The 23,519-nt window shown below is 41.8% G+C and overlaps 2 protein-coding genes and 1 pseudogene across 2 annotated transcripts; 2 read left to right on the top strand and 1 right to left on the bottom strand.

Annotated features, from left to right (window-relative positions):
- Nucleotides 1–203: 203 nt before the first annotated feature.
- Nucleotides 204–6,884, top strand: LOC131136017 (DCN1-like protein 1). The gene is made up of 7 exons (XM_058082475.2): nt 204–259; nt 1,026–1,242; nt 2,844–3,012; nt 3,216–3,346; nt 3,885–3,967; nt 4,264–4,360; nt 5,700–6,884. Exons 1-7 carry the CDS (start codon nt 257–259, stop codon nt 5,777–5,779), a joined length of 780 nt encoding a protein of 259 aa, XP_057938458.1. The 5' UTR covers nt 204–256; the 3' UTR covers nt 5,780–6,884.
- A 547-nt stretch (nt 6,885–7,431) lies between these two features.
- Nucleotides 7,432–15,452, top strand: LOC131136019 (growth hormone-regulated TBC protein 1-A-like; annotated as a pseudogene).
- Nucleotides 15,453–15,695: 243 nt separating this feature from the next.
- lamp1b (lysosomal associated membrane protein 1b) lies at nt 15,696–22,407 on the bottom strand. Its single transcript, XM_058082478.2, has 6 exons — nt 22,076–22,407; nt 20,696–20,880; nt 20,495–20,620; nt 17,574–17,640; nt 17,031–17,198; nt 15,696–16,963 (listed from the first exon to the last, which is right to left on the bottom strand). The coding sequence occupies exons 1-6, from the start codon at nt 22,122–22,124 to the stop codon at nt 16,824–16,826; spliced, it is 735 nt and encodes a 244-aa protein (XP_057938461.2). The 5' UTR covers nt 22,125–22,407; the 3' UTR covers nt 15,696–16,823.
- Between the last annotated feature and the right edge of the window lie 1,112 nt (nt 22,408–23,519).

Raw genomic sequence — 23,519 nt, 5'->3', positions numbered from 1 at the left:
GCCTGCCTCACACAATGAGTACCACTTGTGTAAAAGTTACTTATCTTGCAACTGCACTATTTTGTTGCACAAATAAAAAAATATTGTAAAATAAAAATATTAAATACGAAAAAAATACTGTCTCGTGCAGAAATACAAATGAGTAAAAAAAAATCACAAAACCAAGAAAATTCACAAATTTTCCGAGTTTACGTCTACGCATGCGCGTAATGAGCGGCGCTCGGGCTACTGAAGTGGTCACATAGCGGGTGTGAAAATGGTAGGTAACCAAAATAAACAATCCCACTCGTTGCGTTCGGAGGCATGATGTCGTACACGCCTAACGCGGTCTTTTTTTCACAACTTGTTCAGCTCGCGTCGTGTTTGGGTCCTGTTGTCATTTACTACTGTGTGGTGCTTGCTGTTTTCAAGCAAGGTCAGTAGATATTTTTGGGAGCAAGCTAGCTCGGAGCTACTTGCCACAGCGTTTGCTGTTTGGCAGTTGGGCATGTTAAATTATTACAAAACCAAACGATACTTTTAGAAAGTCATGCAGACGAGTATTATTAACACATTAGCCGCGGCTAGCAGGTAGAAGTTACTAGCATTAGCCGGTGGTGTGCAGCCGATGCTAGCCTATCGTCTATTTGCTATAGTTGGCGCACTAACTTTGTGTCAGAGCACTGAACACGCAATAGTGCTTACGACAGCCCGCTCTCAGATTACAAATTAAAGGTTGTGAGCAAACCTCAAATGTGTCATATATAGCTCGATTCCAATTATTCGAGATTGGGCTATTAATGGGTTTGTTTTTGACACTATAGGGTGGCGTCCCATTACAAGATTTAGTCAACAACCCCCCGCATCCCTATTTTAAAAGGACGTGTTGCATTTGGACGGGACTGACTTCCAGCGTCTTCTGAATGTCTGTGGAAGTGTTACTGTGGCCGCTCGCTTGTCTCTGCATTTACTTTGCGTTGTTATCAGCGCTGCGGGTTGCGCCGGTATCTCTCCTTGACCGCCTGTCTGCCCTGTCACCCCCGCAGCATAAGCTCAAGTCGTCGCAGAGGGACAAGGTACGGCAGTTTATGTCCGTCACGCAGGCAGGAGAGAAGACTGCTGTGTACTGCCTCACTCAGAATGACTGGAAGCTTGAAGTGGCCACCGACAACTACTTCCAGAACCCGGACCTATATTGCAAGGAGTCCATGAAGACATCAGTTGACCGCAAGAAGCTAGAGCAGCTCTACAATCGCTATAAAGGTAAACACTGGGCTAGTCCAGTTTGTGTTTGTCTACTGTATTTGCTCAGAAAGTGGCATTGGGGATTTATTTACTCAACTGCAGAGAGTATTAGGTGTTTATCTGAGAGGAGGCATTTGGAAGGAAGGCTATTTGTAAATAGCGGTACGAGGCAACATTTAGCTCACCAAAGTAGTCAGCAGCTCATGAAGTATGTTTGAAGCACTTTTACAATAGCGGCAGGACTCCACTAGAGTGAGGGAAGGTTGGAGCGTGAGCATGTTTTTGGACCGTTGTGGTGAAGAGAGAGCTGAGCCGGAAACAAAGCTCTCAATTTAACCGTCCATCTATGTTCCCACCCTCACTGGTGGTCATGAGCAAAGAACAACATCACGGTCCACAGGGTGGCTGGACTTATCATAAGGGATAGGATGAGGAGCTCAGTCATCCATGGAGAGGGGCCAGTTGATGTGGCTCGACCATGTTGAGGTGCATGGTTATATGGGTTACGATTGTCGTTTTCTTGGTTAAAATCAATAGTGAGTTATATGCCGTCCTGTTGTGTCCCAAAGTCTAAACATGTTGATTTAAGCTTTGTGGAAAAGTGACTATTATAGCTTCCTAAGGGCAGAAGACCAAAAAAGGGTCACTTTTATTTACAGTGGGACCTTGGTTAGTGTCATTAAACCGTTCCAGATGGTCCAACTCTTAACCATAAGAAACCATGTAAATATTCTGTTCTAGAAAGCCAAAAATGTTAACACAAAACACCGTTTTAGTTTTCCAATAAGGGTTTTACATGCAGAAACCAATTTGAAATGCATATTAATGATGTCTGACCTATAAATGTAGTTAGAATAATGGATTCCCGTGTTAAACGATGCCAAAGTTTCAGATAAGGTTTGTGCATTTAGAAGTGAGCCCTATAAGAAGCTTGGGATGTCTCAAAACACTCGGTTTGAAAAGGCATGGTAAAACCGTTTCTTTGTGACGTTCCTGAGGGGTAGACTTCCTTATATGGTTCATAGCTGGGAAGCACTTTGGCCGTGTCACCAATCACAGCGGAGTGGGTGTTCCTGGAGGACTCAAAGGAAATGATTCAGCAAAATCTAAAAAGCTTTCTGTGTGGGATATCGTGTGTAGATGCTCTATAGGAGACCACAACTCAATACAATGGGTCGAAAAACGAGCATAGTGATCCTAACAGTAACCTTAAATGTTGATTTATTCCTTCCAATTGTCATTTATTTCTTTACAATTGCTTTATGCATGTAAAACTATAATTGCAAAACCATAAAAATATGTTTTGTGGTAACATTTTTGAGGGTCAACCACTGATGACATCACAGACAAGCAGCAAAGATGTCTTCCGGTCCCTGTTTCTACATAGTGGCAATCAAATAGGCTGCTAAATCAGGACATTTTGTGATAAAAATTTATTAAGAAAACAGTTGGACTCACGTCGCAAATGAATAACACGACAAGACGCACGCCATATGACAAATTCTGAGCAATATTTCGACATCAAACTAATTGGGACGTATGCAATCTGAGGCTCCACTGTATTTGTGCACCCACAGGCCGCTATTTGACAAAAAAAGCTTGTATTTTCCCACTCCCAGATCCCCAGGATGAAAACAAGATCGGTATCGAGGGCATCCAACAGTTTTGTGACGACTTGATGTTGGATCCGGCCAGCATCAGCGTTCTGGTGGTGGCTTGGAAGTTTCGCGCTGCCACCCAATGCGAGTTCACCAGGAAGGAGTTTCTGGATGGCATGAGCGAGCTGGGGTGAGTGTTGATGTGCAGGGAATAAGCGGAGCATAAACACGTCCTGAGGGTGGGAAGGTCTATGTATATATGTTAAAATAGAAGAGTGAAATGTCGCCTACTTGTTTGCTATCGCCACTGTTGTAATTGACCTCATGTTTATGTAGTGTTTTGTTTACTTGTTGTAAATCAAGCCTCTCTATGCCCCTCCTCCGCCCACACAGGTGTGACAGCATCGATAAACTCAAGGCCCTTTTACCAAGACTGGAACAGGAGCTAAAAGACAGTGGGAAGTTCAAGGACTTCTACCAGTTCACCTTCAACTTTGCCAAAAATCCCGGTCAGAAGGGTTTAGGTAAGGAGAGCAAACACACATGGCATTGATTTGGACATCAAGACGTAGCGTTCAGGTGCATACCAAGAAAGTATTACCCTCATAGAATTACCAGTACAAAGCAATATTGTAAGAAAAAGGTGTACCATTGCAAGAAATGTCACATTTTTACAAGAATGAAGTTGTTATTGTACAATAATAAACAAACTGCAGGTCGAATCTGGTTTCTTTTGTTCATATGTATCTGATTTTTCCATGTCACTATCAACAATACAATTTAGATTTTTTTCAAATGTGACTCAGACCTCATTTCTATTAGACATAAATCTGATTAATGTAGACCTCTACTGCAGTATTAAAGGTGAGGTAGCATAAATCCCACCTATATGTCATGGACAGGCGTGTTTTACCGTGTTTACCGAGACTTGGAGAACTAGAAGCTCAGTTTACAAGACGGGACGATACAAGTCTATTTTTGGGTGATGGACGTAACGGGCACACTCGGTCTAGCCCTTAACTTGAAAGAAAGATCTTGTGTCTGAATTGTTTTGTTTTGTAGACTTGGAGATGGCCGTAGCTTACTGGAACCTGGTTCTGTTGGGAAGATTTAAGTTCCTCGATCTTTGGAATAGATTTCTTTTGGTGAGTCTAAATGTCAATGCAAACCACAAGCACAATAATATACTGTTATATATACTGCAATACCTCTCTTGACTTTGCCCAAAAATACTGAGGCCTCATCAGCCTCATCGCTACAGCATCACGGCGCCCGCGTGAGCAATGTTCCACACTGATTAGTTCATGCTCCTTGTCATTGTTCACTGCTAGCACTACACAGGAAGCTTGAACACTGCCCCTAGCATGTATCAGATTTATATTCAACGTGCTGAACCGCAGTGTCTCTAATGTAAGCTCTCACTTGTGATTGCTGCCTTCAGGAACACCATAAACGCTCCATCCCAAAAGACACATGGAACCTGTTGCTGGACTTTGGTAACATGATAGCAGACGACATGTCAAACTATGACGAGGAAGGTAAGACAGTCAAACTTATTGTCTTCTATATATATATTCATACATGATACATGCTGTATACAAGTGTTGGGCCATATGGACCTTACCATACATCACAATATTTTTGGGAATTAGCACCATATGATGATATAAAACTTAAATTCAGCGGAATTTGTAGCTCTAAAAAGCTACAAATCTTGAGCTATATAATGCAATACACTCAAATTGTAAACTATTTATTTATTGGTAAGAAAGCCGCTAACTTTTCTAATGGGATGTCAGCCTCTTCACACATTGCTACTAAATATTCAACAAACTGGAAGATGTAGTCACACATGAAATTCCAACTACATATGGAAGATATTTTTATGACACTCTTGTTTTGTTTCCGCAGACATAGGGCAAACAGCACTATTAATTTGAAGGATGTCACGGAAGTGTGTTCCGTGTGCGGAAAATGTCTATTTACGCCTAAGACATTAAAGCTGCGTTAAAAATAAATGCACATTTTGTTTTTTTCCGCTCAGAATCTGCACATCTTCATCGGACATTGTAAAACGTTCTTTGCATTAAATAATTAAAACACAACGTGGTGAAAATATACTCATGGAGCCCGACTCCCGCGTGCACACACACACAACTACTTGGCGTCCGAAATTAAGCTAACCCCTGCGAGCTTCTATTAACGATCTGTATGGGGAGATTCACAACTTTTGCTGGTGTTTAGCGCCATTTCAACTTGTTTGGGTCGGGAGGCCTGCTGAGGAGATACTTCTCCACACCAGCGTTCCTTCTCACGATGACAGCATTTGAATCATCTTATGTATCCACAGCAATGCGCAGCCATCAACTCGACGTCATCATTTATATCGTTATGTCATTTTCTTATCATTTCTTATTTTTGTATATCGGAATAGAAAAGATATCCAACCCTACTGTATACATACAAAATACATATACAAAAAATAATTTCTCTCTCTTGCGGTATCTCAAAATAAACTGACTAAATTATCGCTGTTTCGTGGTTGACTGTGACAGATAATTTGCCTAAAAATACCCATATTTAAACAAATTGAATGTATTTTGGCCATTTTTGTTGAAAAAAATCAAATCATACAAAAACTGAAGTTCCACTGGATGGACGCTTTCATTCCTGTGCAGAAATCCAATTTCTTTATTTTAATCATCGTTATTACAGTAATTGACATCCCCTTTATTATGCAAACTTTCGTCCATGTAGTAAAATGACATTTTATTCTAGCGATTTTCCTAATCACAGGAAAATTAGATGTATTTTAACTTACAATCTTGCTTGTAGAAAAATTAATATATAAATTTTTTGTTTTTTTCTTCACCGCAGGAGCGTGGCCAGTCCTCATAGATGACTTTGTGGAATTTGCTCGACCGATCGTAACAGGAACAAAACGTAAAACTCTCTAAGGAAAAAAAAAGACATTTTCTTTTACAGTGACTTTTTGGGGTTTGTTTTTAAGACTTGTACAAGAGGCAAAAAGGTTAAAAAAAAAAAAACAAAAAACAAAAACAAGACATATACTGCACATGGACATGAGAAAGTACAACAGAAGCACTTGAAATTGTCAACTGTGAGAAGCGGCCTCTTTTTTTTTTACCTGAATGTCACACCGCCAGAATCCACTCTGGTTCCCCCTGTTGGATCCTCGGTATCCTGCTCCGCTTCGGGACAGATGCTGACTCGGCGCCTGGAGAAGATAGTCCCTGGCTGCTTGTGCAAAAAAGAGGGGGGCATTTTTTTGTTTTTGTTTTGAGCTTGCCCGACCGAAACAATGACAAGAGTGCTTGGAACACCAGCACAAAAAAACACCACAAAACAGACTTTACCGTACATACTGTATCTATTGGGACAGTTTACAAAGAGATACGTATATGAAGAATAATATAAATACGTTGAGTTTATAAATGCTTTTATGTACAGTCATGGATTTTGATATGTATATATACAGTATATACGCACACACACACATACATATACATATGCAGATGTGTGTGTGTGTGTGTGTGTATATATATATATATATATGTATGTATGTGTGTGTGTGTATCATGACTAGGTGGATTATGTATCGCCATATGTATAAGTGTTGTCACCTAATGCTGGAGCAAGTAAAGCCATCATGTTTTCTTGGGTGGTACTTGTCACAATAATGCTGGCCGCAACTTTCCTTTATTATCGTTTCCTTACTGCTAGGAAAGTTTTGTCTGTCAAATTAAGGATGGTGATGTGAACAGATTTATCATGAATGAATAAGGTGGCAGCATTGTGCTCAAAGCAACACTAGCATGGAAATGGGAACACTGATCAGAATATCACTGTCCTGCCAAATGCACTCGGAAGCTATTGTCACTTTGGAAGCTGGTTTACTAGAAGTATTAAGTAGAAGTGAACGAGTTGACAAACAAGCCGACAAAAACACTCTTCAATGCTTGGTTCTGTCCATCTGTCCAATGTGGCCGTAGACAGTGAAAGTCTTGTTCATCTAAATACAGTAATGTTTATATCAATAAAGCATGATGACTTTTTTTCTATAAGGGTTTTTGTTGTCAAACAATGTTTTGTTTACAGTGGGTGAAAGAGTTAGCCCCTCATCCTGATTTGTCAATGTTTCAGATCAAATGTAATAGATTTTAATAAGGCTGTCAATAGAAGTTTCCTTTAACGGCAGTCATTTTTTTGACGCACGATTAACGTGCGCGCCTCTGGTTTGACCCTCGGTCCACACCGTAGTTTGAAGCACGGTAACACTGTAGCCACAAGCGGGAACAAATACTGAGCAGAAATGGAGAAAGAAAAGAGTATTTAGATTGGTAAATTTAGCAGATGGCTCTTGTAGCAAGACCAAAGTTATTTGTATATATTGGTGCTGTGTTTGACTTATCACGGATTACATGGCCTGCCAGAGACTGGAGCAGTGCAGATAGTTTGTACAGTCATACAGTGCTACCTTGGAATAAGAATGGCCCAACTAAACAGTGTTTTCCACATTTTTACATCTCTCTTTTGATTTTTGCATTGAACTGCCAGCTAAATTGGAGTTTCAGCTGCTATTGACGGGATGTCGATGTGATGACCATGGCTGAAGTCCTGTGTTGTGCTAGCATTAGCCAATTAACATGAAACTGGCTAAGATTTTCAACATCTGGGTAAAACATACATACATTATAGCAATGTGATTGATCCTATTTATGATTTATAAAACTATGGCAGGAACAACATCAAATGAATACAGTACCACCATCCCGCTTGGTGGACGTTGTTTTCTGAGAGGTTTTATACCACAATGATGCACATTAGCACTCAAAGTCATCAAATCTTACCTTTATGCATTCCCACATAGTATCAGCATTCAGGGGCAAGTGTGGTGAAAGAAAAAGGAGGGAAAATACATCTAAATACATCTATACATCCCTCTTGGAGAATGAATTGGAGAATGTAGATGGTGCGTTCAATGACCGTAAACAAAGTAGGACAAATCGCAGCTCGCATCAAACATTAAAAAACTGTGGGATTTCTAATTAAGTTACAGTATTGTAATAAAATAATATTCATTGTAATATGATTAATTAAATAATATATAAATATAATGTAATTTAATGTGGGTATTTTTATTTGTACATTTCATGAAGGAAAGGTGCATTGAGGAAAGTCTTCAATAAAGCTTTTTGAATGTTCCTAAATAGGCTTTTTTTACTAACAAACATTTAGAATGTAAAACCAGTATCATGAATAAAAAATTGTATTTTGAGCTGACATTTCACCCGCTCACATTTTGTATTTGCTGAACATTTGTGGGTGACTTTAAGAGCTAATATGCTAATAATAAAGAAAAGTGGTCATAAAAATATGCTTGTTGACTGTATTGTTTTTAATCATGGCCTATATTTCCCAAATTGATATCCCTTTACATAAAATATGATGTAATTATCATTGTTGTTGTTTCATTTAAAAAAACTACATTTTGTGTTCAGTTGTATTGTGAATGGCTTATATTTAAATTTGTTGTTGATGATCTGAAACATTAAATGTGACAAACATGCAAAAAAAAAATCAGGAAGGGGGCAAACACTTTTGACCACCACTGTATATCATTCATTTGCACCCTAGTTGAGATTAGTGCTAGTCTTAAATATCCACCAAATCATTTCCTAGCTGGTTTCCATGCAAATGGATGTCATTTGAAGGTCCCAGGCTGTCCCACTGGAGTCCCTCCCCTTTTCGTGATGCTGTGAGACATTCGAAGCCAAGGCGCCTTTCTTGTTATTTATCTTGACCGGAGCACATATGCAGTGCAGGTTGTTTAATGTATAGGTGGACTTTTCGTATACAATGGAGGAAGACACATAGAGGAAAAGTGGCAGGTAAGAGTCATTATGGGATGGAGTTTTCGCTTTTGAACACTATCTTAAACAAGTAAGTAAAGTAAAGCAACTATGCAATAAAACATTACAAATTTTGGATTCACAGTTTTTTTTACTTCCGAGCTGGATATTTTTCACCATAAACGCAACTTAAAACTTACCAGTCATCCAATCAGGGTATTTGATCTACCAGCCAGAGAAACTCAAGCCAGAACAAGGCAGTGCCTGTCATCGGGAGAAAAGGAAAAAGAGTGGACAGAAGGAAAGCTGACCCATCTGTGGCTTTTTCTTTACAATGTGTAATCATCAATGCACTTGCCCTCAGCAGGACGGACCCGTACGGCTTCGAGAGATGTCCTGATTGGGAGTCCCACTGCAAAGTGATGGACAAGTATGAAGGGGTCCTGAACAAACGGTCCATGAGGTGGTCCCAGCTCCTTCGACAGAAACCACATGTCAAGAAGGACTTGACAGGTACCAAACTGGGTAGTTTGCAATAGGATTTTGATGATGTACACAATACAGCAGTTATTAGTATTGTGATGTTTGGTTAATATCACAATATATTTTTCACTAATAACATGCACTAGTGGTGTGAATTGCAATATGACATCACAATATTCATATATCAGCATTCAGCGATGACACGATAAAACATCCATGACACCTCATGTCTGTCTAACTGAGCTACAATGTGGAATCGCAACAATGTTTTGATGTCACAATGCAGAATATGCATCCATCCATTTTCTATACCACTTACCCTTACTAGGGTCGTATGCTGGAGCCTATCCCAGCTGACTCCAGGCAAGAGGCAGGGTACACCCTGCACCAGTTGCCACATATAGACAAACAATCATTCACCTATGGACATGTTGGGAGTCAACAATTAACCTACCATGCATTTTTGGATGTGGGAGGAAGCCGCAGTACCCGGAGAACAGAACCCAGGTCTTCCCAATTTGACTGTGTAGCCTATGTGCTAACCACTCGATTATGCATTACAACATATATTTGCATAATGTCACAGTACATAATTATTAAACAACATTGCAGTATCATAGCAAGTAACTGAAACATGAGAATCAGGTAATTTAGCTACAATATTGTTGTAAAAACTATTCACAAACTGCATTTGGTGATGAAACACCTCTAAAAATGAAAATATATACAGTACAGTACAAAAACAAAGGGGAGCGTAAATATTAAATAAAATTAAAATGGCAGAGGGAGACTCGCCTTTTACAATGTAGCTAGCATATCAAGTTAGCAAACGTGCTGTTTCATTAAGTGCACACAATCACAAATCCTCCCTCTTTACTATATATAAGCATATAGCACATATAACATAATATTCATACCACCATCTACGCTCTTTTTTTCGACATTTTCACACAAACACAAAGATTAGTACCACTATGTCTTACCTCCGGAGTCTGAAAAATCGCACGTGTGCCAAATAGGAAATGATGCGTCACAGGAAAACAAGCAACCGAATAAAATATATTTCTTTTCAAAATAAGGGGCAATCAACGTAAAGATTTAAAAGAAAAATATTGAAGGAATGTAACGACAACAATCGGTACCAAACTGTATACCATTCCTTGTTAAAATTGTAATTTTGATGTTTGTTTGTAGTGAAAAGGTTTGTGCGTAAAGGCGTGCCCAACGAGCTCCGTGCCAAAGTGTGGATGTTAACCAGTGGCGCCCAGGAGCGACTGGAGAGCAAGCCTGGCTACTACCGCTCTCTCCTGGACATGCAGCACGACGCCAGGCTGAAGGAGACCATCCGCCTAGGTGCAAACACCACCTTCCACCCGGTCTGTTTTACTTGACATGATACAAAATGATTATTTTCTTCCAAGACATCCACAGGACCTTTCCTGACAATGTCTTCTTCCAAAGTCAAGCAGAGCCAGGCCTGCAGGGGGCGCTGTATAATGTGCTGCTGGCATATGGACACCATAATAAGGATGCAGGTTATTGTCAGGTAAAGACTCCCATGCCTTAAAATTTGGAATTAAGCACAAATGACCCTCCAAAATGTACACCCATTACTTAAAATGGGGGTGTCCAAACTTTTGATATTTTTGCATTTTGTAACTCACCCCAAAAGGATAGGCGAACAAGCCGTATATTACTAAATCAACAAAAACAGCCGGCATATCAGGTTTGTGCATTTTGATTACACATTCACATTATCTTTGCTTGTTTTCCTATTGTTGCTGTTATTTTTATTTGTAAAATATACCCACATTACAACTTTTTCCTCAACTAAATGTCCCAAAAATTGCAACTTTATTCTTTTTCTCAAAATTTATCTTTTTTGCTTTAATATTTCAACATTATCCTTGAAAAATTACATTCCACAAATTAATTACACAAAATACAACCTTTTTGTCTTGTAATTGCTCCTCTTTCATTGTTGCTGTTGTCTATTTGTCTTAATTGTATTTTCATTCATTCATTTTCTACCGCTTATCCTCACAAGGGTCGCGGGGGTGCTGGAGCCTATCCCAGCTGTCTTTGGGCGAGAGGCGGGGTACACCCTGGACTGGTGGCCAGCCAATCACAGGGCACATATAGACAAACAACCATTCACACTCACAATCATACCTATGGACAATTTGGAGTCACCAATTAACCTACCATGCTTTTGGAATGGGGGTACCCGGAAAAAACCCACGCATGCACGGGGAGAACATGCAAACTCCACACAGAGATGGCCTAGGGTGGAATTGAACCCGGGTCTGCACACTAACCACATGACTGCCGTGCAGCCCAATTGTGTTTATGAAATGGGAAATAAAGCAGTCACGGTCCACACTTTGGACACCCCTGACTAAAGCACATGGTAATACTTCACTTCATCACTCGTCTCCCATTTCTTCCTCCAGGGTATGAACTTCATTGCAGGCTATCATCATAATCACCAAAGATGAAGAAAAAGCTTTTTGGCTCATGGATTCATTGCTGGGAAGAATACTACCAGGTAGACCTTTAGTGTAGTAGATAAAACTGTTGCAAGAAACATTTTTTTTAAGTTAACCAAAACTTAGCAAACAGAACCTCATAAGATGATATAGATGAAAAAAGGACATCAAATCACTCCAATCTCCCTCCAAAATGTTCACTCCTTCGAATTCACTGCCTTCAAACTGTCCGGTCCATCCCCCCTTGTCATTGCTGTCATCTATCGCCCCCCAAAACCAAATTCTTCTTTCCTATCAGATTTTACGGACCTCATCACCCAATTAAATTCGATCTCATCATCCATCCTTCTGCTCGGTGATTTCAACCTTCAGATTGACAATTCCAACTCCAAACCCGCAACAGAATTCCTTGATCTTCTCAGCTGTTTCTCCATCACTCACTGGTATCAATATTCACAACCTCACTAGCCATAACCTCCACATATCAGACCACCTGGCCATCACATTTAGTGTCCCAAAAATCAAACGTGAAATAACCTTCAGGAATCTTAAATCCATCAACCCTCATGCCCTTACCTCATTTCTAACCACAAAATTTGCTGTCTCTTCTCCCCCGCTGTCCGAGGACCCCTCTGAACTTGTCTCCTACTACAACAATACCTTTTCCTCCTGTCTTGATGAACTGGCCCCTAACAAACCAAATTGGTCTCCTTCTCCCACACTGCCCCCTGGTACACCCCTCAGCTCCATAATATGAAGTCCCGTAAGAGACTGTACAAGAAATCTGGCCTAACTGTTCATCTCCAAGCTTACATAGATTTTCTACAGCAATATAAAGATGCCTTAAACACTGCCCGCTGACAATACTACTCCAATCTCATTACATCTGGTTCCAACAATCCTAAATCCCTTTTTTCAACAATCAACACACTGCTAAAGCCAAATGACAACTCCTCCTCATCCTTCACCACCACCAAATGCAACAACTTCTTAACCTACTTCCGGTCCAAAATTACTAAAATAGACAGCTCCCTAAACCCCCCCCCCTCGGCTCACTCATTGCCCCCTGATCCCCCGCTATCTGGCTCCACCCAACAACTCTCCAAATTCACACCTATCTCACCCGTGCAACTCACTGAAATACTAACCGGTATAAAGACTCCAACATGCTTCCTGGATCCTATCCCTTCTTCATTCATTAAACCCTGCCACCACATCATCTCCCCGCTGATCACAAGTATCATTAACTCCTCCCTTATCACTGGATCCGTCCCACAGTCTCTCAAGCTGGCGGCAATCACCCCCACACTCAAAAAGTCTGGTCTCGATCCCAATAACCTCTCCAACTTCCGTCCCATATCCAACCTCCCCTTTCTGTCCAAAATCCTTGAACGCGTCATAGCTGCTCAACTTCAAACCTCAACTCCAACAGCCCGTTTGAATCCTTCCAGTCCGGTTTCCGTCCCAAACACAGTACTGAAACAGCTCTTCTTAAAATCACCAATGATCTTCTTCTCTTCTCCGATTCCGGCCATCTTACCATCCTCATCCTCCTAGACATCACCGCAGCCTTTGACACCATTAGCCACTCTATCCTCCTGTCCCGCCTCAAACCCAGCCTCAATATCACCGATTCTGCTCTGTCCTGTCTCCTATCATACCTCACCAATCGTCAACAGTTCGTGCACATAAATAGCTGCTCCTCCGCCCCTTTACCTCAAGGTGTTCCCCGAGGTTCGGTGCTTGGTCCTCTTCTCTTCATCCTCTACATCCTTCCACTTGGCAATATCATCCGTCGACATGGCCTCAATTTCCACAGCTACGCCGATGATATTCACTTATACATCTCTACCACCTCCATCACCTCCAACATCTACTCCACCCTCACCAACTGCTTAGCTGATATCAAAACTTGGATGGAACAAAATTTTCTCAAACTTAATAGTGACAAAACAGATATTATCATCATTGGTCCCAAAAACACCACAACGCCCACCCATAACTTCTATCTTCAATTTGACAGCACCACCCTCACTCCATCCCTGCTCATCCGCAACCTTGGTATCCTCCTGGACCCCACCCTTTCATTTGAACCCCACATCAAACAGTTAACCCGGACTGCATTCTTCCATCTTAAGAACATAGCTCGACCATCACTTACATTCTCTGCCGCTGAATCCCTGATCCATGCATTCATCACCTCCAGAATCGACTACTGCAACAGTATTCTCTACGGTACACCGTCCAAAACCCTCAACAAACTACAATATATTCAGAACTCCGCTGCCCGCCTCCTCACCTCCACCCGCTCCTGTGAACACATTACCCCTGTCCTCCAAAACCTCCACTGGCTTCTCATTCCCCAACGCATTCACTTCAAAATTCTTCTCATCACCTACAAAGCCCTCCATGATCTGACCCCCCCCCCCATATCTCACAGACCTCCTCCATCCACACAATCCCCCGCGTCCCCTTGCTCCTCAGACTAAAACCTCCTGGCACTCCCCTGTAAGACCAAGCTCCGAGCCTGGGGAGACAGAGCCTTCTCCATCGCTGCCCCCACCCTCTGGAACTCTTTGCCCCATTCACTCCGTGCTTGCCCTGACCTTCCTACCTTCAAAAAACAACTCAAAACCCACCTCTTTAAATCTGTTTTTAATGTCTAACTTTTTTATATCTGACTGCTGTGCCCCGCCCTGCTTTTACTCATGTTTTAACTGTGTATTAACCAATGAATGTTGTATTTTGGTATTCTGTTTACTTGCTTTATTCAACTTCACTCTTCTGTAAAGTGTCTTTGAGTATTTTGAAAAGTGCTATACAAATAAAATGTATTATTATTATTATGACCTAGATGAGAGCCTTGGGGCACGCCACTTGGATGGACATCAAAATGTATGACTAAAATACATGATTGATTACTGCAGTGGTTATGGGCAACTTCTTGATGTAGCGACACATCTTCTTTGGGGGGTGTCTGAACACACCAGACATCCATTGCCATGTCTGGGATTCTCTGGACAGGAATACATGGTATTTGGTGGTCACCCCCAAGCCGTTATGCGTTTTCCTATACTTCTTATGATGGAAAGTTAATGGAAAATGTTGAAACCTACTGTCGTGTCATGGCAGACTACTACAACGCAGCTATGCTGGGCCTGATGACGGACCAGGAGGTGCTAGAGGAATTGGTAAAAGCCAAAGCTCCGGCAGTGGGCCAGCTCATGGCTCAGTATCCTGACATCTGGACCGTGGTGGCGTCACGCTGGTTCATCTGTCTTTATATCGATGTTCTCCCTATTGAGGTGAGGCTAAAGATTCCATTGGCTTTCAGACAGCTCATGCTTTGTCATCTTTCAGACCGTCCTACGGATCTGGGACTGTCTCTTCTAAAAAGGCTCCAAGGTGCTTTTCCGGGTGGCACTGACTCTCATCAGACACAACCAGCCGGAAATCCTACGAGCTCGCTCTTTGCAGGATGTGTGCCAGTGCTTCCAACGGATCACCAGTGGCGTTTTCACACTGGACTGCCACACTTTCATGCAGGTACCTTCATTGCTCCAACACTGGACATGTGTAAGGACAAATTACATGTGCTTTCTTTTTGCAGAGAATCTTTGCACAACCCGGGAGTCCATGGCAACTATTGATAAACTGAGGGGCAAATGTTGTGATAGGATGCAGGAAAAATCAAGGGAACTGATGTGATGCAATGTTGTCATTGACTAGGTAACCGCATGCTCATTGACTGCAACCAAGTGCCTACTTTTCAACTGCAGTAAAGATTGTGGAAAATATTTGGATACGTCCTGCCTGATGTGTTATCCAAAAGGCCACTGCAGCAAGTTGACAGCCAAGTGTTAACCGTATCAAAGCATGGAGACCGCAGTGACATCTGCACTACTTTCCGTTAAAATCACAGGAAAATCCTCATCAAAAACGACAAGGTGACTGCAGGGACACAAGATGGCTGCTGCTTTAGCATGCTCAAGCACCTCCAGGCATCGGGACAGCACATCCAAAAAAACATGATTTTCAGTATTTAATTAATATAGGCCACAATCAAACAGCAATTTATTTTTGGGAAAAATGGCAAAAGAGGGAGTGGCGAGGAACAACTATCTTTCACATATCTAACAATGCATGTTTAATACACAAGACTCTGTACATGCAATGCCAGACACTAATAGCATCAAGAGTACCTCTACATCATGTGTTATGTTGCAGCAGGCAGGGAAAGGCACTGAAAAAAATAAAAATACTGACCATGGCCTCTTCAAACAAGGGAGTTTGTTAGCGTTTGTAACTGGCGTGTGTGTGTGTGAAATTACATAATTAGCGTTAGCCAGGCTAACACTTATTGTCATTTTTTAATCTAAAATGACATGTTTTGATGCTAAAATAGCTGTAAATGCACCAATGTTCACTTGTGCACAGGGGAATCTGGCCTAGTATGTTGGAGCACTGTGTCTCAACAGTCATACTAAGCTGTGGCACTTCCGCAGAACCAGCGTCCTAAGTTGTCAGAACCAGAGTGGTTGAGTTTGTGCCGATTCATCGAGCCCGGCATTGTCGTCGGCGCTTAGAAAGAGCATTAAGTTGTGGCATTTTATTGGAACTGGCGCGTTTCAGTGGCCATTTATCAGTTTATCTTAACCGTCATCGCCGCTTTATCTGAGCCAGTATGTTTATCAGAACCAGCGTAGTTTTGTATTACTTGCTGTACTAAGTCAGGGAATTTCATCAGAATACGGCAGATCAGTTGGGGCACTGACTCTTACCCTCTCCTCTAAGTGCAATGTTTGCGTTGCGTGTAACACCGTTCCCACTGGACATTCCTGAGATTAGCGAAAACATACAAAAACAATCACAAGAAACCTTGCAAAACAATGCGTTCACAAGTGCTTAATGAAATGTAAAGTGTTTCTTCACTGCAATCAACACCAGTTATTTAAAAACCAGCAAAATCCCTCAAATCCCACAATTCCCTTTACAGGTCATAAATTGCACATCAACATCTTTCAACAATGTCCATTTTTGTTATGAAAAATAATCTACCCACCTCAAATCATTAAATATAATACAGGAGTGAGAAGCAGAAGTGAAAGTAATCAGTGGCAAAGAAGGGGCGGGGGGACACGTGAGGGGACGCTACGTCAGATGGTCTGATAGCCGCTGTGGCTCTTCCTGCGGCCGATGAGGTAGGCCACCAGCACAATGACCACCAGGCCGGCCAGAGCCGCTCCAACCACGATGGCGATCAACATGTCTTCTTTATCCAGCTGGCATTCCTCAGCTGGGGAGGACGAGATTCAGAAAAGTGGAATCCGAGTGACACAAAATTTTAAAAATTTTGAGTTTACCTGTAGCAAAACGGTTATGGGTGAGGTTGAAGGGCTGCACCTGGACCTGGAAGATGTTGATGGACAACGCTGGAACCACACTGAGAGTCTGCTCCTCGCTGCACATGTAGGAGTAGCCCAGACTGCCACCAAGGTAGTCCAGAGAGTTATTAACGGCGCTGAAGCTCTCTGACACACAGACAGGAAATAGGTGCTGTGGAAAAAGCTCCCCTAAATCTTACAGGTGGGCTGTTTATTTAGCTAAACAGAGGGAGACTTTTTGGTCTCTAACCAAGGAGCAAAAAGCAGTCATTTTTGTCACCCATATGGCATCCACTAAGCCATGTAGTTCATATTTTGTAGTACCTGCTTTTGCCACTGGAAATATACCAGACAAGTCGAGCTGTGGTGAGCTCGGTAGGTGATGTGCACTGGAAAATTGACTCAATTTGGTGTCATCATTTAACAATGTATATTATTGTGGTAATTTGGAATTAGTGCATCTGTCAGTGTAGTATTTTGTGGACTGTTTAGGTAAAAAAAATAAAATAAAAATAAAAGTACCTTTCATGTCTGGCCAGGCTGCAGATAAGGCAATTTCACTCACTTGGTACTTATTGGACGTGTTGTTCTGGAGGAGGGAAGGCCAAGAAGTTTACTATGTTGCCATATAGTGTCCATTTCATGACATACAAACAAAAAAGAAAACCCTAGAGCAGGGGTGCACATACTTTTTCAGCCTGAGAGCTACTTATGACATGAGCGTCAAAATGATCTACCACCTACTAAAAAGGCAAAACACATTACCGTATTTTCTGGACTATAAGTCACACTTTTTTTTCATAGGTTGGCTTTTCCTGCGACATACTGCAGAGCGACTTATAAATGAAAAGAACTTGCCTTCCAAGAGGACCTAGTGTCGGTTTTGGTCAAGTAGCACACTCCAGTGCGACTTATGTATGCTTTTTTTCCACCTAATTATGCATTTTTGGTCTTGTGCGACTTATACTTCGGAACGACTTATAGTCCAGAAAATATGGTATATACAAATATATTGACAATTATTTTTATATGTACAGTATATGTCGGTGTACCTTGCATTACTGCATTTTTTGTCATTACCTAACTCTTATGACTTGCACTGAATGGAATGAGCCAGGGATGCATAGTGAAGTCAGCTGTGTGAAAAATGACTGCTGTCTGGACAGCTGGGATTTTAGTTCCTTCACCTTTCTCCTTCTCAGCTCTCTTTTCGGAGGGAACTTGGTGTCATAGTTTTTATGAACAGTCCGAAAATGGCGCTCCACATTTTCCTTCTTCGGTCAATCAATTGTAGACTGACAGATGAGGCAAACGCACTTCGAAAATGACATTGTGAAAAAGAAGTCCTCCTCCCACCCCGTATGGTAGTGGGTAGATCTTCAGCTTTTTACTTGGTCCAGCTTTTCTACTCATTGTTATCCCCTTTCTCACTCGCTAGCTTGCTGGAGTTTTGCAGTACTTAGCACAGTTGTATGCGCATGCGCCGTGACCCGTGTGTCAGTGAAAGGGCAGGTCAGATGTCATTGTGAGGACGGATGATAGGCTGGCATCAACTTTTTTCTCAATGCCATGCGATGCGATCTACCCACAACTGACAGACAACAAACAACTGTGGCAGGGCATCCAGTGTGTCACTGGCTACAAAACTACACCTGCACCCTGCCAGAATGACATCAGCTTCCTCAATGAGCTAAATAACTTATTTGGAAGGTTCGAGGTTCTAAACAACAACCCTGTGAGGAAGGCTACCCCCCACCCTGATGAAGAGGCAGTCAAGTTGGATGCCACTGCAGTGTGGAGAGTCCTGAGGAAGGTCAACGTGCGGAAAGCGGCAGACCCCTACGCCATTCCAGGACAGGTCATCAAGGAATGTGCAGACCAGCTGGCCCACGTGCTCACGGAAATCTTCAACACCTCACTGGCCCAGGCTGTCGTCCCCCCACATTTCAAGTCTGCCACAATAATTCCAGTGCCCAAGAAATCCTCCATCACATGTCTAAACGACTTTCGGCCCATTGCACTTACATCCACCATCATGAAATGCTTCGAGAGGGTGGTTAAGGACCATATCACCTCCATACTCCCCCCATCACTCGACCCATTCCAATTTGCATACTAGCCAAACCACTCTGCTGAGGACGCCATCTCCACTGCTCTCCACCTGAGAATGGAGCATCTGGAGAGGAGAAACACCCACGTACAGATGCTGTTCCTGGACTTCAGCTCAGCATTCAACACAATCATCCCCCAGGACCTGTATGCAAATTGGAGCCGCTGGGCCTCAGGACCTCCCTGTGCAACTGGCTGCTTGACTTCCTCACGAATAGAACCCAGTATGTCATGTCTCCCTGAACACCGGCTCACCCCAGGGATGTGTTCTCAGCCCCCTCTTGTTTACCCTGATGACCCATGACTGTCGCCCCAGATACAGCAGCAACCACATCCTGAAGTACGCGGACGACACAACAGTTGTGGGCCTCATTCAGGACAACAACGAACTGGCTTACAGGGAGGAAGTGAAACACCTCGTGGACTGGTGCAAGGCGAACAACCTGGTCCTGAACGTTGACAAAACAAAAGAGATCATCGTCGACTTCAGGAGATCCAGACCCAGCCACACTCCACTCTGCATCAACGACACAGCCGTAGAAGTTGTGAGCGCAACCAAGTACTTGGGGGTGCACATCACAGACAACCTCGGCTGGTCACTCCACGCCTCCTCTTTGGCAAAGAAAGCACAGCTGCGACTGCACTTCCTGCACCTAACCACTTTCTACAGAGGGACCATTGAGAGCCTGCTGACCAGCTGCATCTCTGGGAGCTGCAAGGCCTCAGACTGGATGTTACTGCAGAGAGTGGTGAGGACAGTGGAGAAGATCATTGGGACCCCGCTCGCCCCCATTAAGGACCAAACACCCGCTGCGTATCAAGAGCCCGTCGGATCTACTCTGACCTCACACACCCCCAGCATGGACTGTTTTCTTGCCTGGCGTCAGGGAGAAGGCAATGCAGCATCCGCTGTAGAACAACCAGGTTTAGAGACAGCTACTTCCCCCTGGCCATCAGACTGCTGAATGCCAAATAAGCTTATAATAAGCTCTACCTGCCCACATGCAAAACTTAAATTATTGTTATTTATTCTAAATTATTTAAATTATTTGTACAAATTACTGTTTACGCTCTATATTGTTCATATTTGATGTTCACGCTCTATATTGTTCATATTTGATGTCATCTATTTATTCACCACATTATTATTATTTATTATTACACAGGAGCCAGGCAACGACATTTCGTTGGCAATTTCACTGCTGTGTTATTGTGCAATGACAATAAAGAAAGTCTATTTCTATGTCTACAATGCCTTTGCGATTGACGTAATGGGCACCCCCGCCCTCAAGAAAAGCGCACAACAACCCCCAAAACAGCTGGAATAAACTTACCAAAGTGAAGACAAAGGTCAGATTAGTTTTCTTGACATCCAAGAGCGTCAAGATGGCCCTGTCCACATCACATGACCCTGAACTCCCTGTGGTATTGGGATCTATGTTGATGACATCCTGCACCGTCTACACACAGAGAGATGCATGGTTTAGTATCACATACACGCTTTCAAACATAACAGCGTGGTTGGTATTGAGAACCTTGTTCGAGGTCGAGCTGAAGCTGATATTGAGCTGGATGGCCATATTGGCCAGCAAGCACACACTGGTGTTGGTGCTGTTCACTTGATAGCGGCCCATCACTGGTTTGCCGGGGTCCTTGGGAGGACAATCGGTGTCCGGAAAGGCGACGGTAGACAAGATTTGGTGCAGGGCGACAGCTGATACTAACACACAAATAAACAGGCCAGGAAATTTAGTTATGATGCGGAAAATTATATTCCATCATACACTGGCCTAATCCTTATTTGTTGATTGGTTGGAAAACTGAAGAGATATTTAACACATTTTTAGAACTTATAAACAATTTTGATAGATTGAAATTAAAGTCAGGAAATCCAAGAGTAAAAGCGTTCCTACATCTCACAAAGTGAGCAATAACTAACTGGTGATAATACAGTAAATTGCATAATCAATGTTACTGCGAAGTTACTATTGACTTCCATCCATATCAAGGCGTTGTGTTTTGTCCTCTCAATATCATGTCAATCTTTGTCCGGCTCTTTGGCGTTTTTGACGATGGCTCGAATTTCATAGCTTCACTTAATCAGTTTTTCAAAAATTCATTCAATCGTGCTGTTGTGTGGTTGTTTGTTGTGTTTTACTATAATTTATTTATAATGCATCAAGCATTAAAATGGCTGAACTAAAATACATTTACAAAGCATGAAAAGGAGGAATTAATAGGGTATATTTGATATTACACAAATGTGCTTTCCCTTTACCGCAAAAGCTCAGAGGGCTTACATATCGTGTCCTATCGAGTGGTCTGCGCATCTTTCCTGCCGGAACAACTACAGTAATAATTACTAATTACTAATAATTCCATTAAACGTCTAAAGGTAGTCGGTTATTGCAGTTTCCCAACCTTCCACAGAGCCTTTCTGACATACCGCGAGTTCCCCCTCATTTATGTTGACAATTCTCCAGAAATCGAATGCAACAACCGTTTTGAGATTCGCGCAGCTGTGCCACACGTTATTGTCTCCCCGGGAAACTAGTCGGACGACGTTCCTTTCATTGTCGGCCTTAATATGGCATATTGGCAATATTTACTTGTGTTAAAAATTAAGTTTAATCAAGTTTCCAGGTACCTCTGGTTGGGAATCACTGGATTACTGTATAAACTTACTTTATATCCAAATAATGTTAACACGCTGCTAATGTAAAGTGATGCAAGGGAGGCAAATCTGGCAAACTTTAGTGCAGTGGAACAAAAAGTAACCAATTTTTAAACGTTTCCAAGGAAAATATAAAAAATATATAAAGTGCGTCGAACATACCAGGCACGTCTGTGACCTTTATGTGGCATGGCGTCTTTACAATGTGTTGGTTTGCATGATATAAAATCAATATACATACCTAAAATAAGATTCAGGGTGAATGTCAGGGCATTGCCGATGTGAGTCATGTTTCTCCCCGGGGATTGTAGACGAAATCCAACAAACAGCAAAAAACAAAACGCTAAGCTAGCTAGCTCGCTTGAAGTTAGCTTGATCAGGACAAGCAAGAGCAGACCGAAGGGGCGTTATAAGTCTCGTCTCCCTGTGCTGAAACAAGAGCGATTGTGTTGTCCTTTGTGACAAGAAAATCTAAATACAGAGTTATGTCCTGTTACAGCGTGTGCTGGCTGTGATGTTTGCTAGCCTACAAGAACTCGTTCCGTTGTGTTTACCCACATCATTTGACTCGGGTTTAAGAAACACCCAGAATGTCACGTGACGAGGGAGTCCCGCCTTAAATCGAGCCTCTAGCTACACATGTATTCAGAGGCGGTTACAACACAATCCCATGTTTTTAATTGACATTTAGCTACACTGCTGCAGATAGAGTCCCCTATTGTAAGCAATGTTGTCTTTGAAAATTGCATTTTCAGTATTTGCCACGTATGAGTTTGGACGAAATGCGCATTCATCAATACAGTCTAAATGACTTGAAAATAAATATAATATCATAATATAATATAAAAATTAATAAAAAAAACATCGTCTATAATTTATACATAGAAATGATCCAATGTGTTTGATTGAGTTCATTTATACTCTTGTTCATTATGTTTTTAATGTCTTACTATTTTTTTGCTTCTTTTTATTTTCATCCAGGGGTGTCCAAAGTGTGGTCTGCAGGCCATTTGCGGACAGTGGCACATTCTAAAAAAATAATTGAACAAAAAACCTATATTAAAAAAATCCCAACAGTAAAAAAAATGGAACAACCAGTGGTAAATTTAGAGAATAAAGTCAAAATATTAAAAGACACAAGGATGAAAAAAATGTGGGAAAAAGTCATAAATACGAAAAGAAAATGAACTGGAATGCAGTTGAAATATTTGGAAAATGAAAAAAAACAGCATCACCTGTTGCATCACCTTCCTTCCCTTACTTTACTCAAGAAGTCAATATAATTTAAACACCAAAACACAAGCACATTAAAGTGTCAACATACAAAAGATGGTGTGAATGGATTATCAGTAATACAATCAAAAGTTGGATTAAATCACTTCTTCCTACCATGTCATGTTCCTTCGTGTGACCTGATAAGAATGTCTGAGACTAATAAACTCGACCATAAAATATCAAAGTAGCCCTCGTGCTTCAGACTAATTAAAGGTAGAGTATTTAAAATAAAAATATAAAGAGTATTTCACACAGTCTTGTCTAAGGGGAAGTCGACCAGCAAATCACACACTGGTGGGATTCAGTCGACACAATTGTCCATAACATGTACAAACACTTAAACGTCTGGGACTTAATGATAGTGTGTGTCTGCTGAGTGGCTGGGAGAAATCACATGCAAGATTGCATTA

This window comes from Doryrhamphus excisus, linkage group LG12, assembly GCF_037039965.1.
Source record: "Doryrhamphus excisus strain RoL-2023G ecotype Guam linkage group LG12, RoL_Dexc_Guam_v1.1, whole genome shotgun sequence".
NCBI lineage: Eukaryota > Metazoa > Chordata > Actinopteri > Syngnathiformes > Syngnathidae > Doryrhamphus > Doryrhamphus excisus.
This window is presented reverse-complemented; position numbering and strand designations above follow the sequence as displayed.

What these genes read in the sequence shown, in the direction of transcription:
- LOC131136017 (XM_058082475.2), top strand. An exon ending in GCTCTACAATCGCTATAAAG is followed by an intron (nt 1,243 to 2,843) that starts GTAAACACTGGG and finishes TCCCACTCCCAG; the next exon opens with ATCCCCAGGATGAAAACAAG. An exon ending in GTCAAACTATGACGAGGAAG is followed by an intron (nt 4,361 to 5,699) that starts GTAAGACAGTCA and finishes TCTTCACCGCAG; the next exon opens with GAGCGTGGCCAGTCCTCATA.
- lamp1b (XM_058082478.2), bottom strand. Translation starts at nt 22,124, where the DNA reads ATGACTCACATCGGCAATGCCCTGACATTCACCCTGAATCTTATTTTA. An exon ending in TCAGCTCGACCTCGAACAAG is followed by an intron (nt 20,621 to 20,695) that starts GTTCTCAATACC and finishes CTCTGTGTGTAG; the next exon opens with ACGGTGCAGGATGTCATCAA. An exon ending in TGACCTTTGTCTTCACTTTG is followed by an intron (nt 17,641 to 20,494) that starts GTAAGTTTATTC and finishes TCCCTCCTCCAG; the next exon opens with AACAACACGTCCAATAAGTA.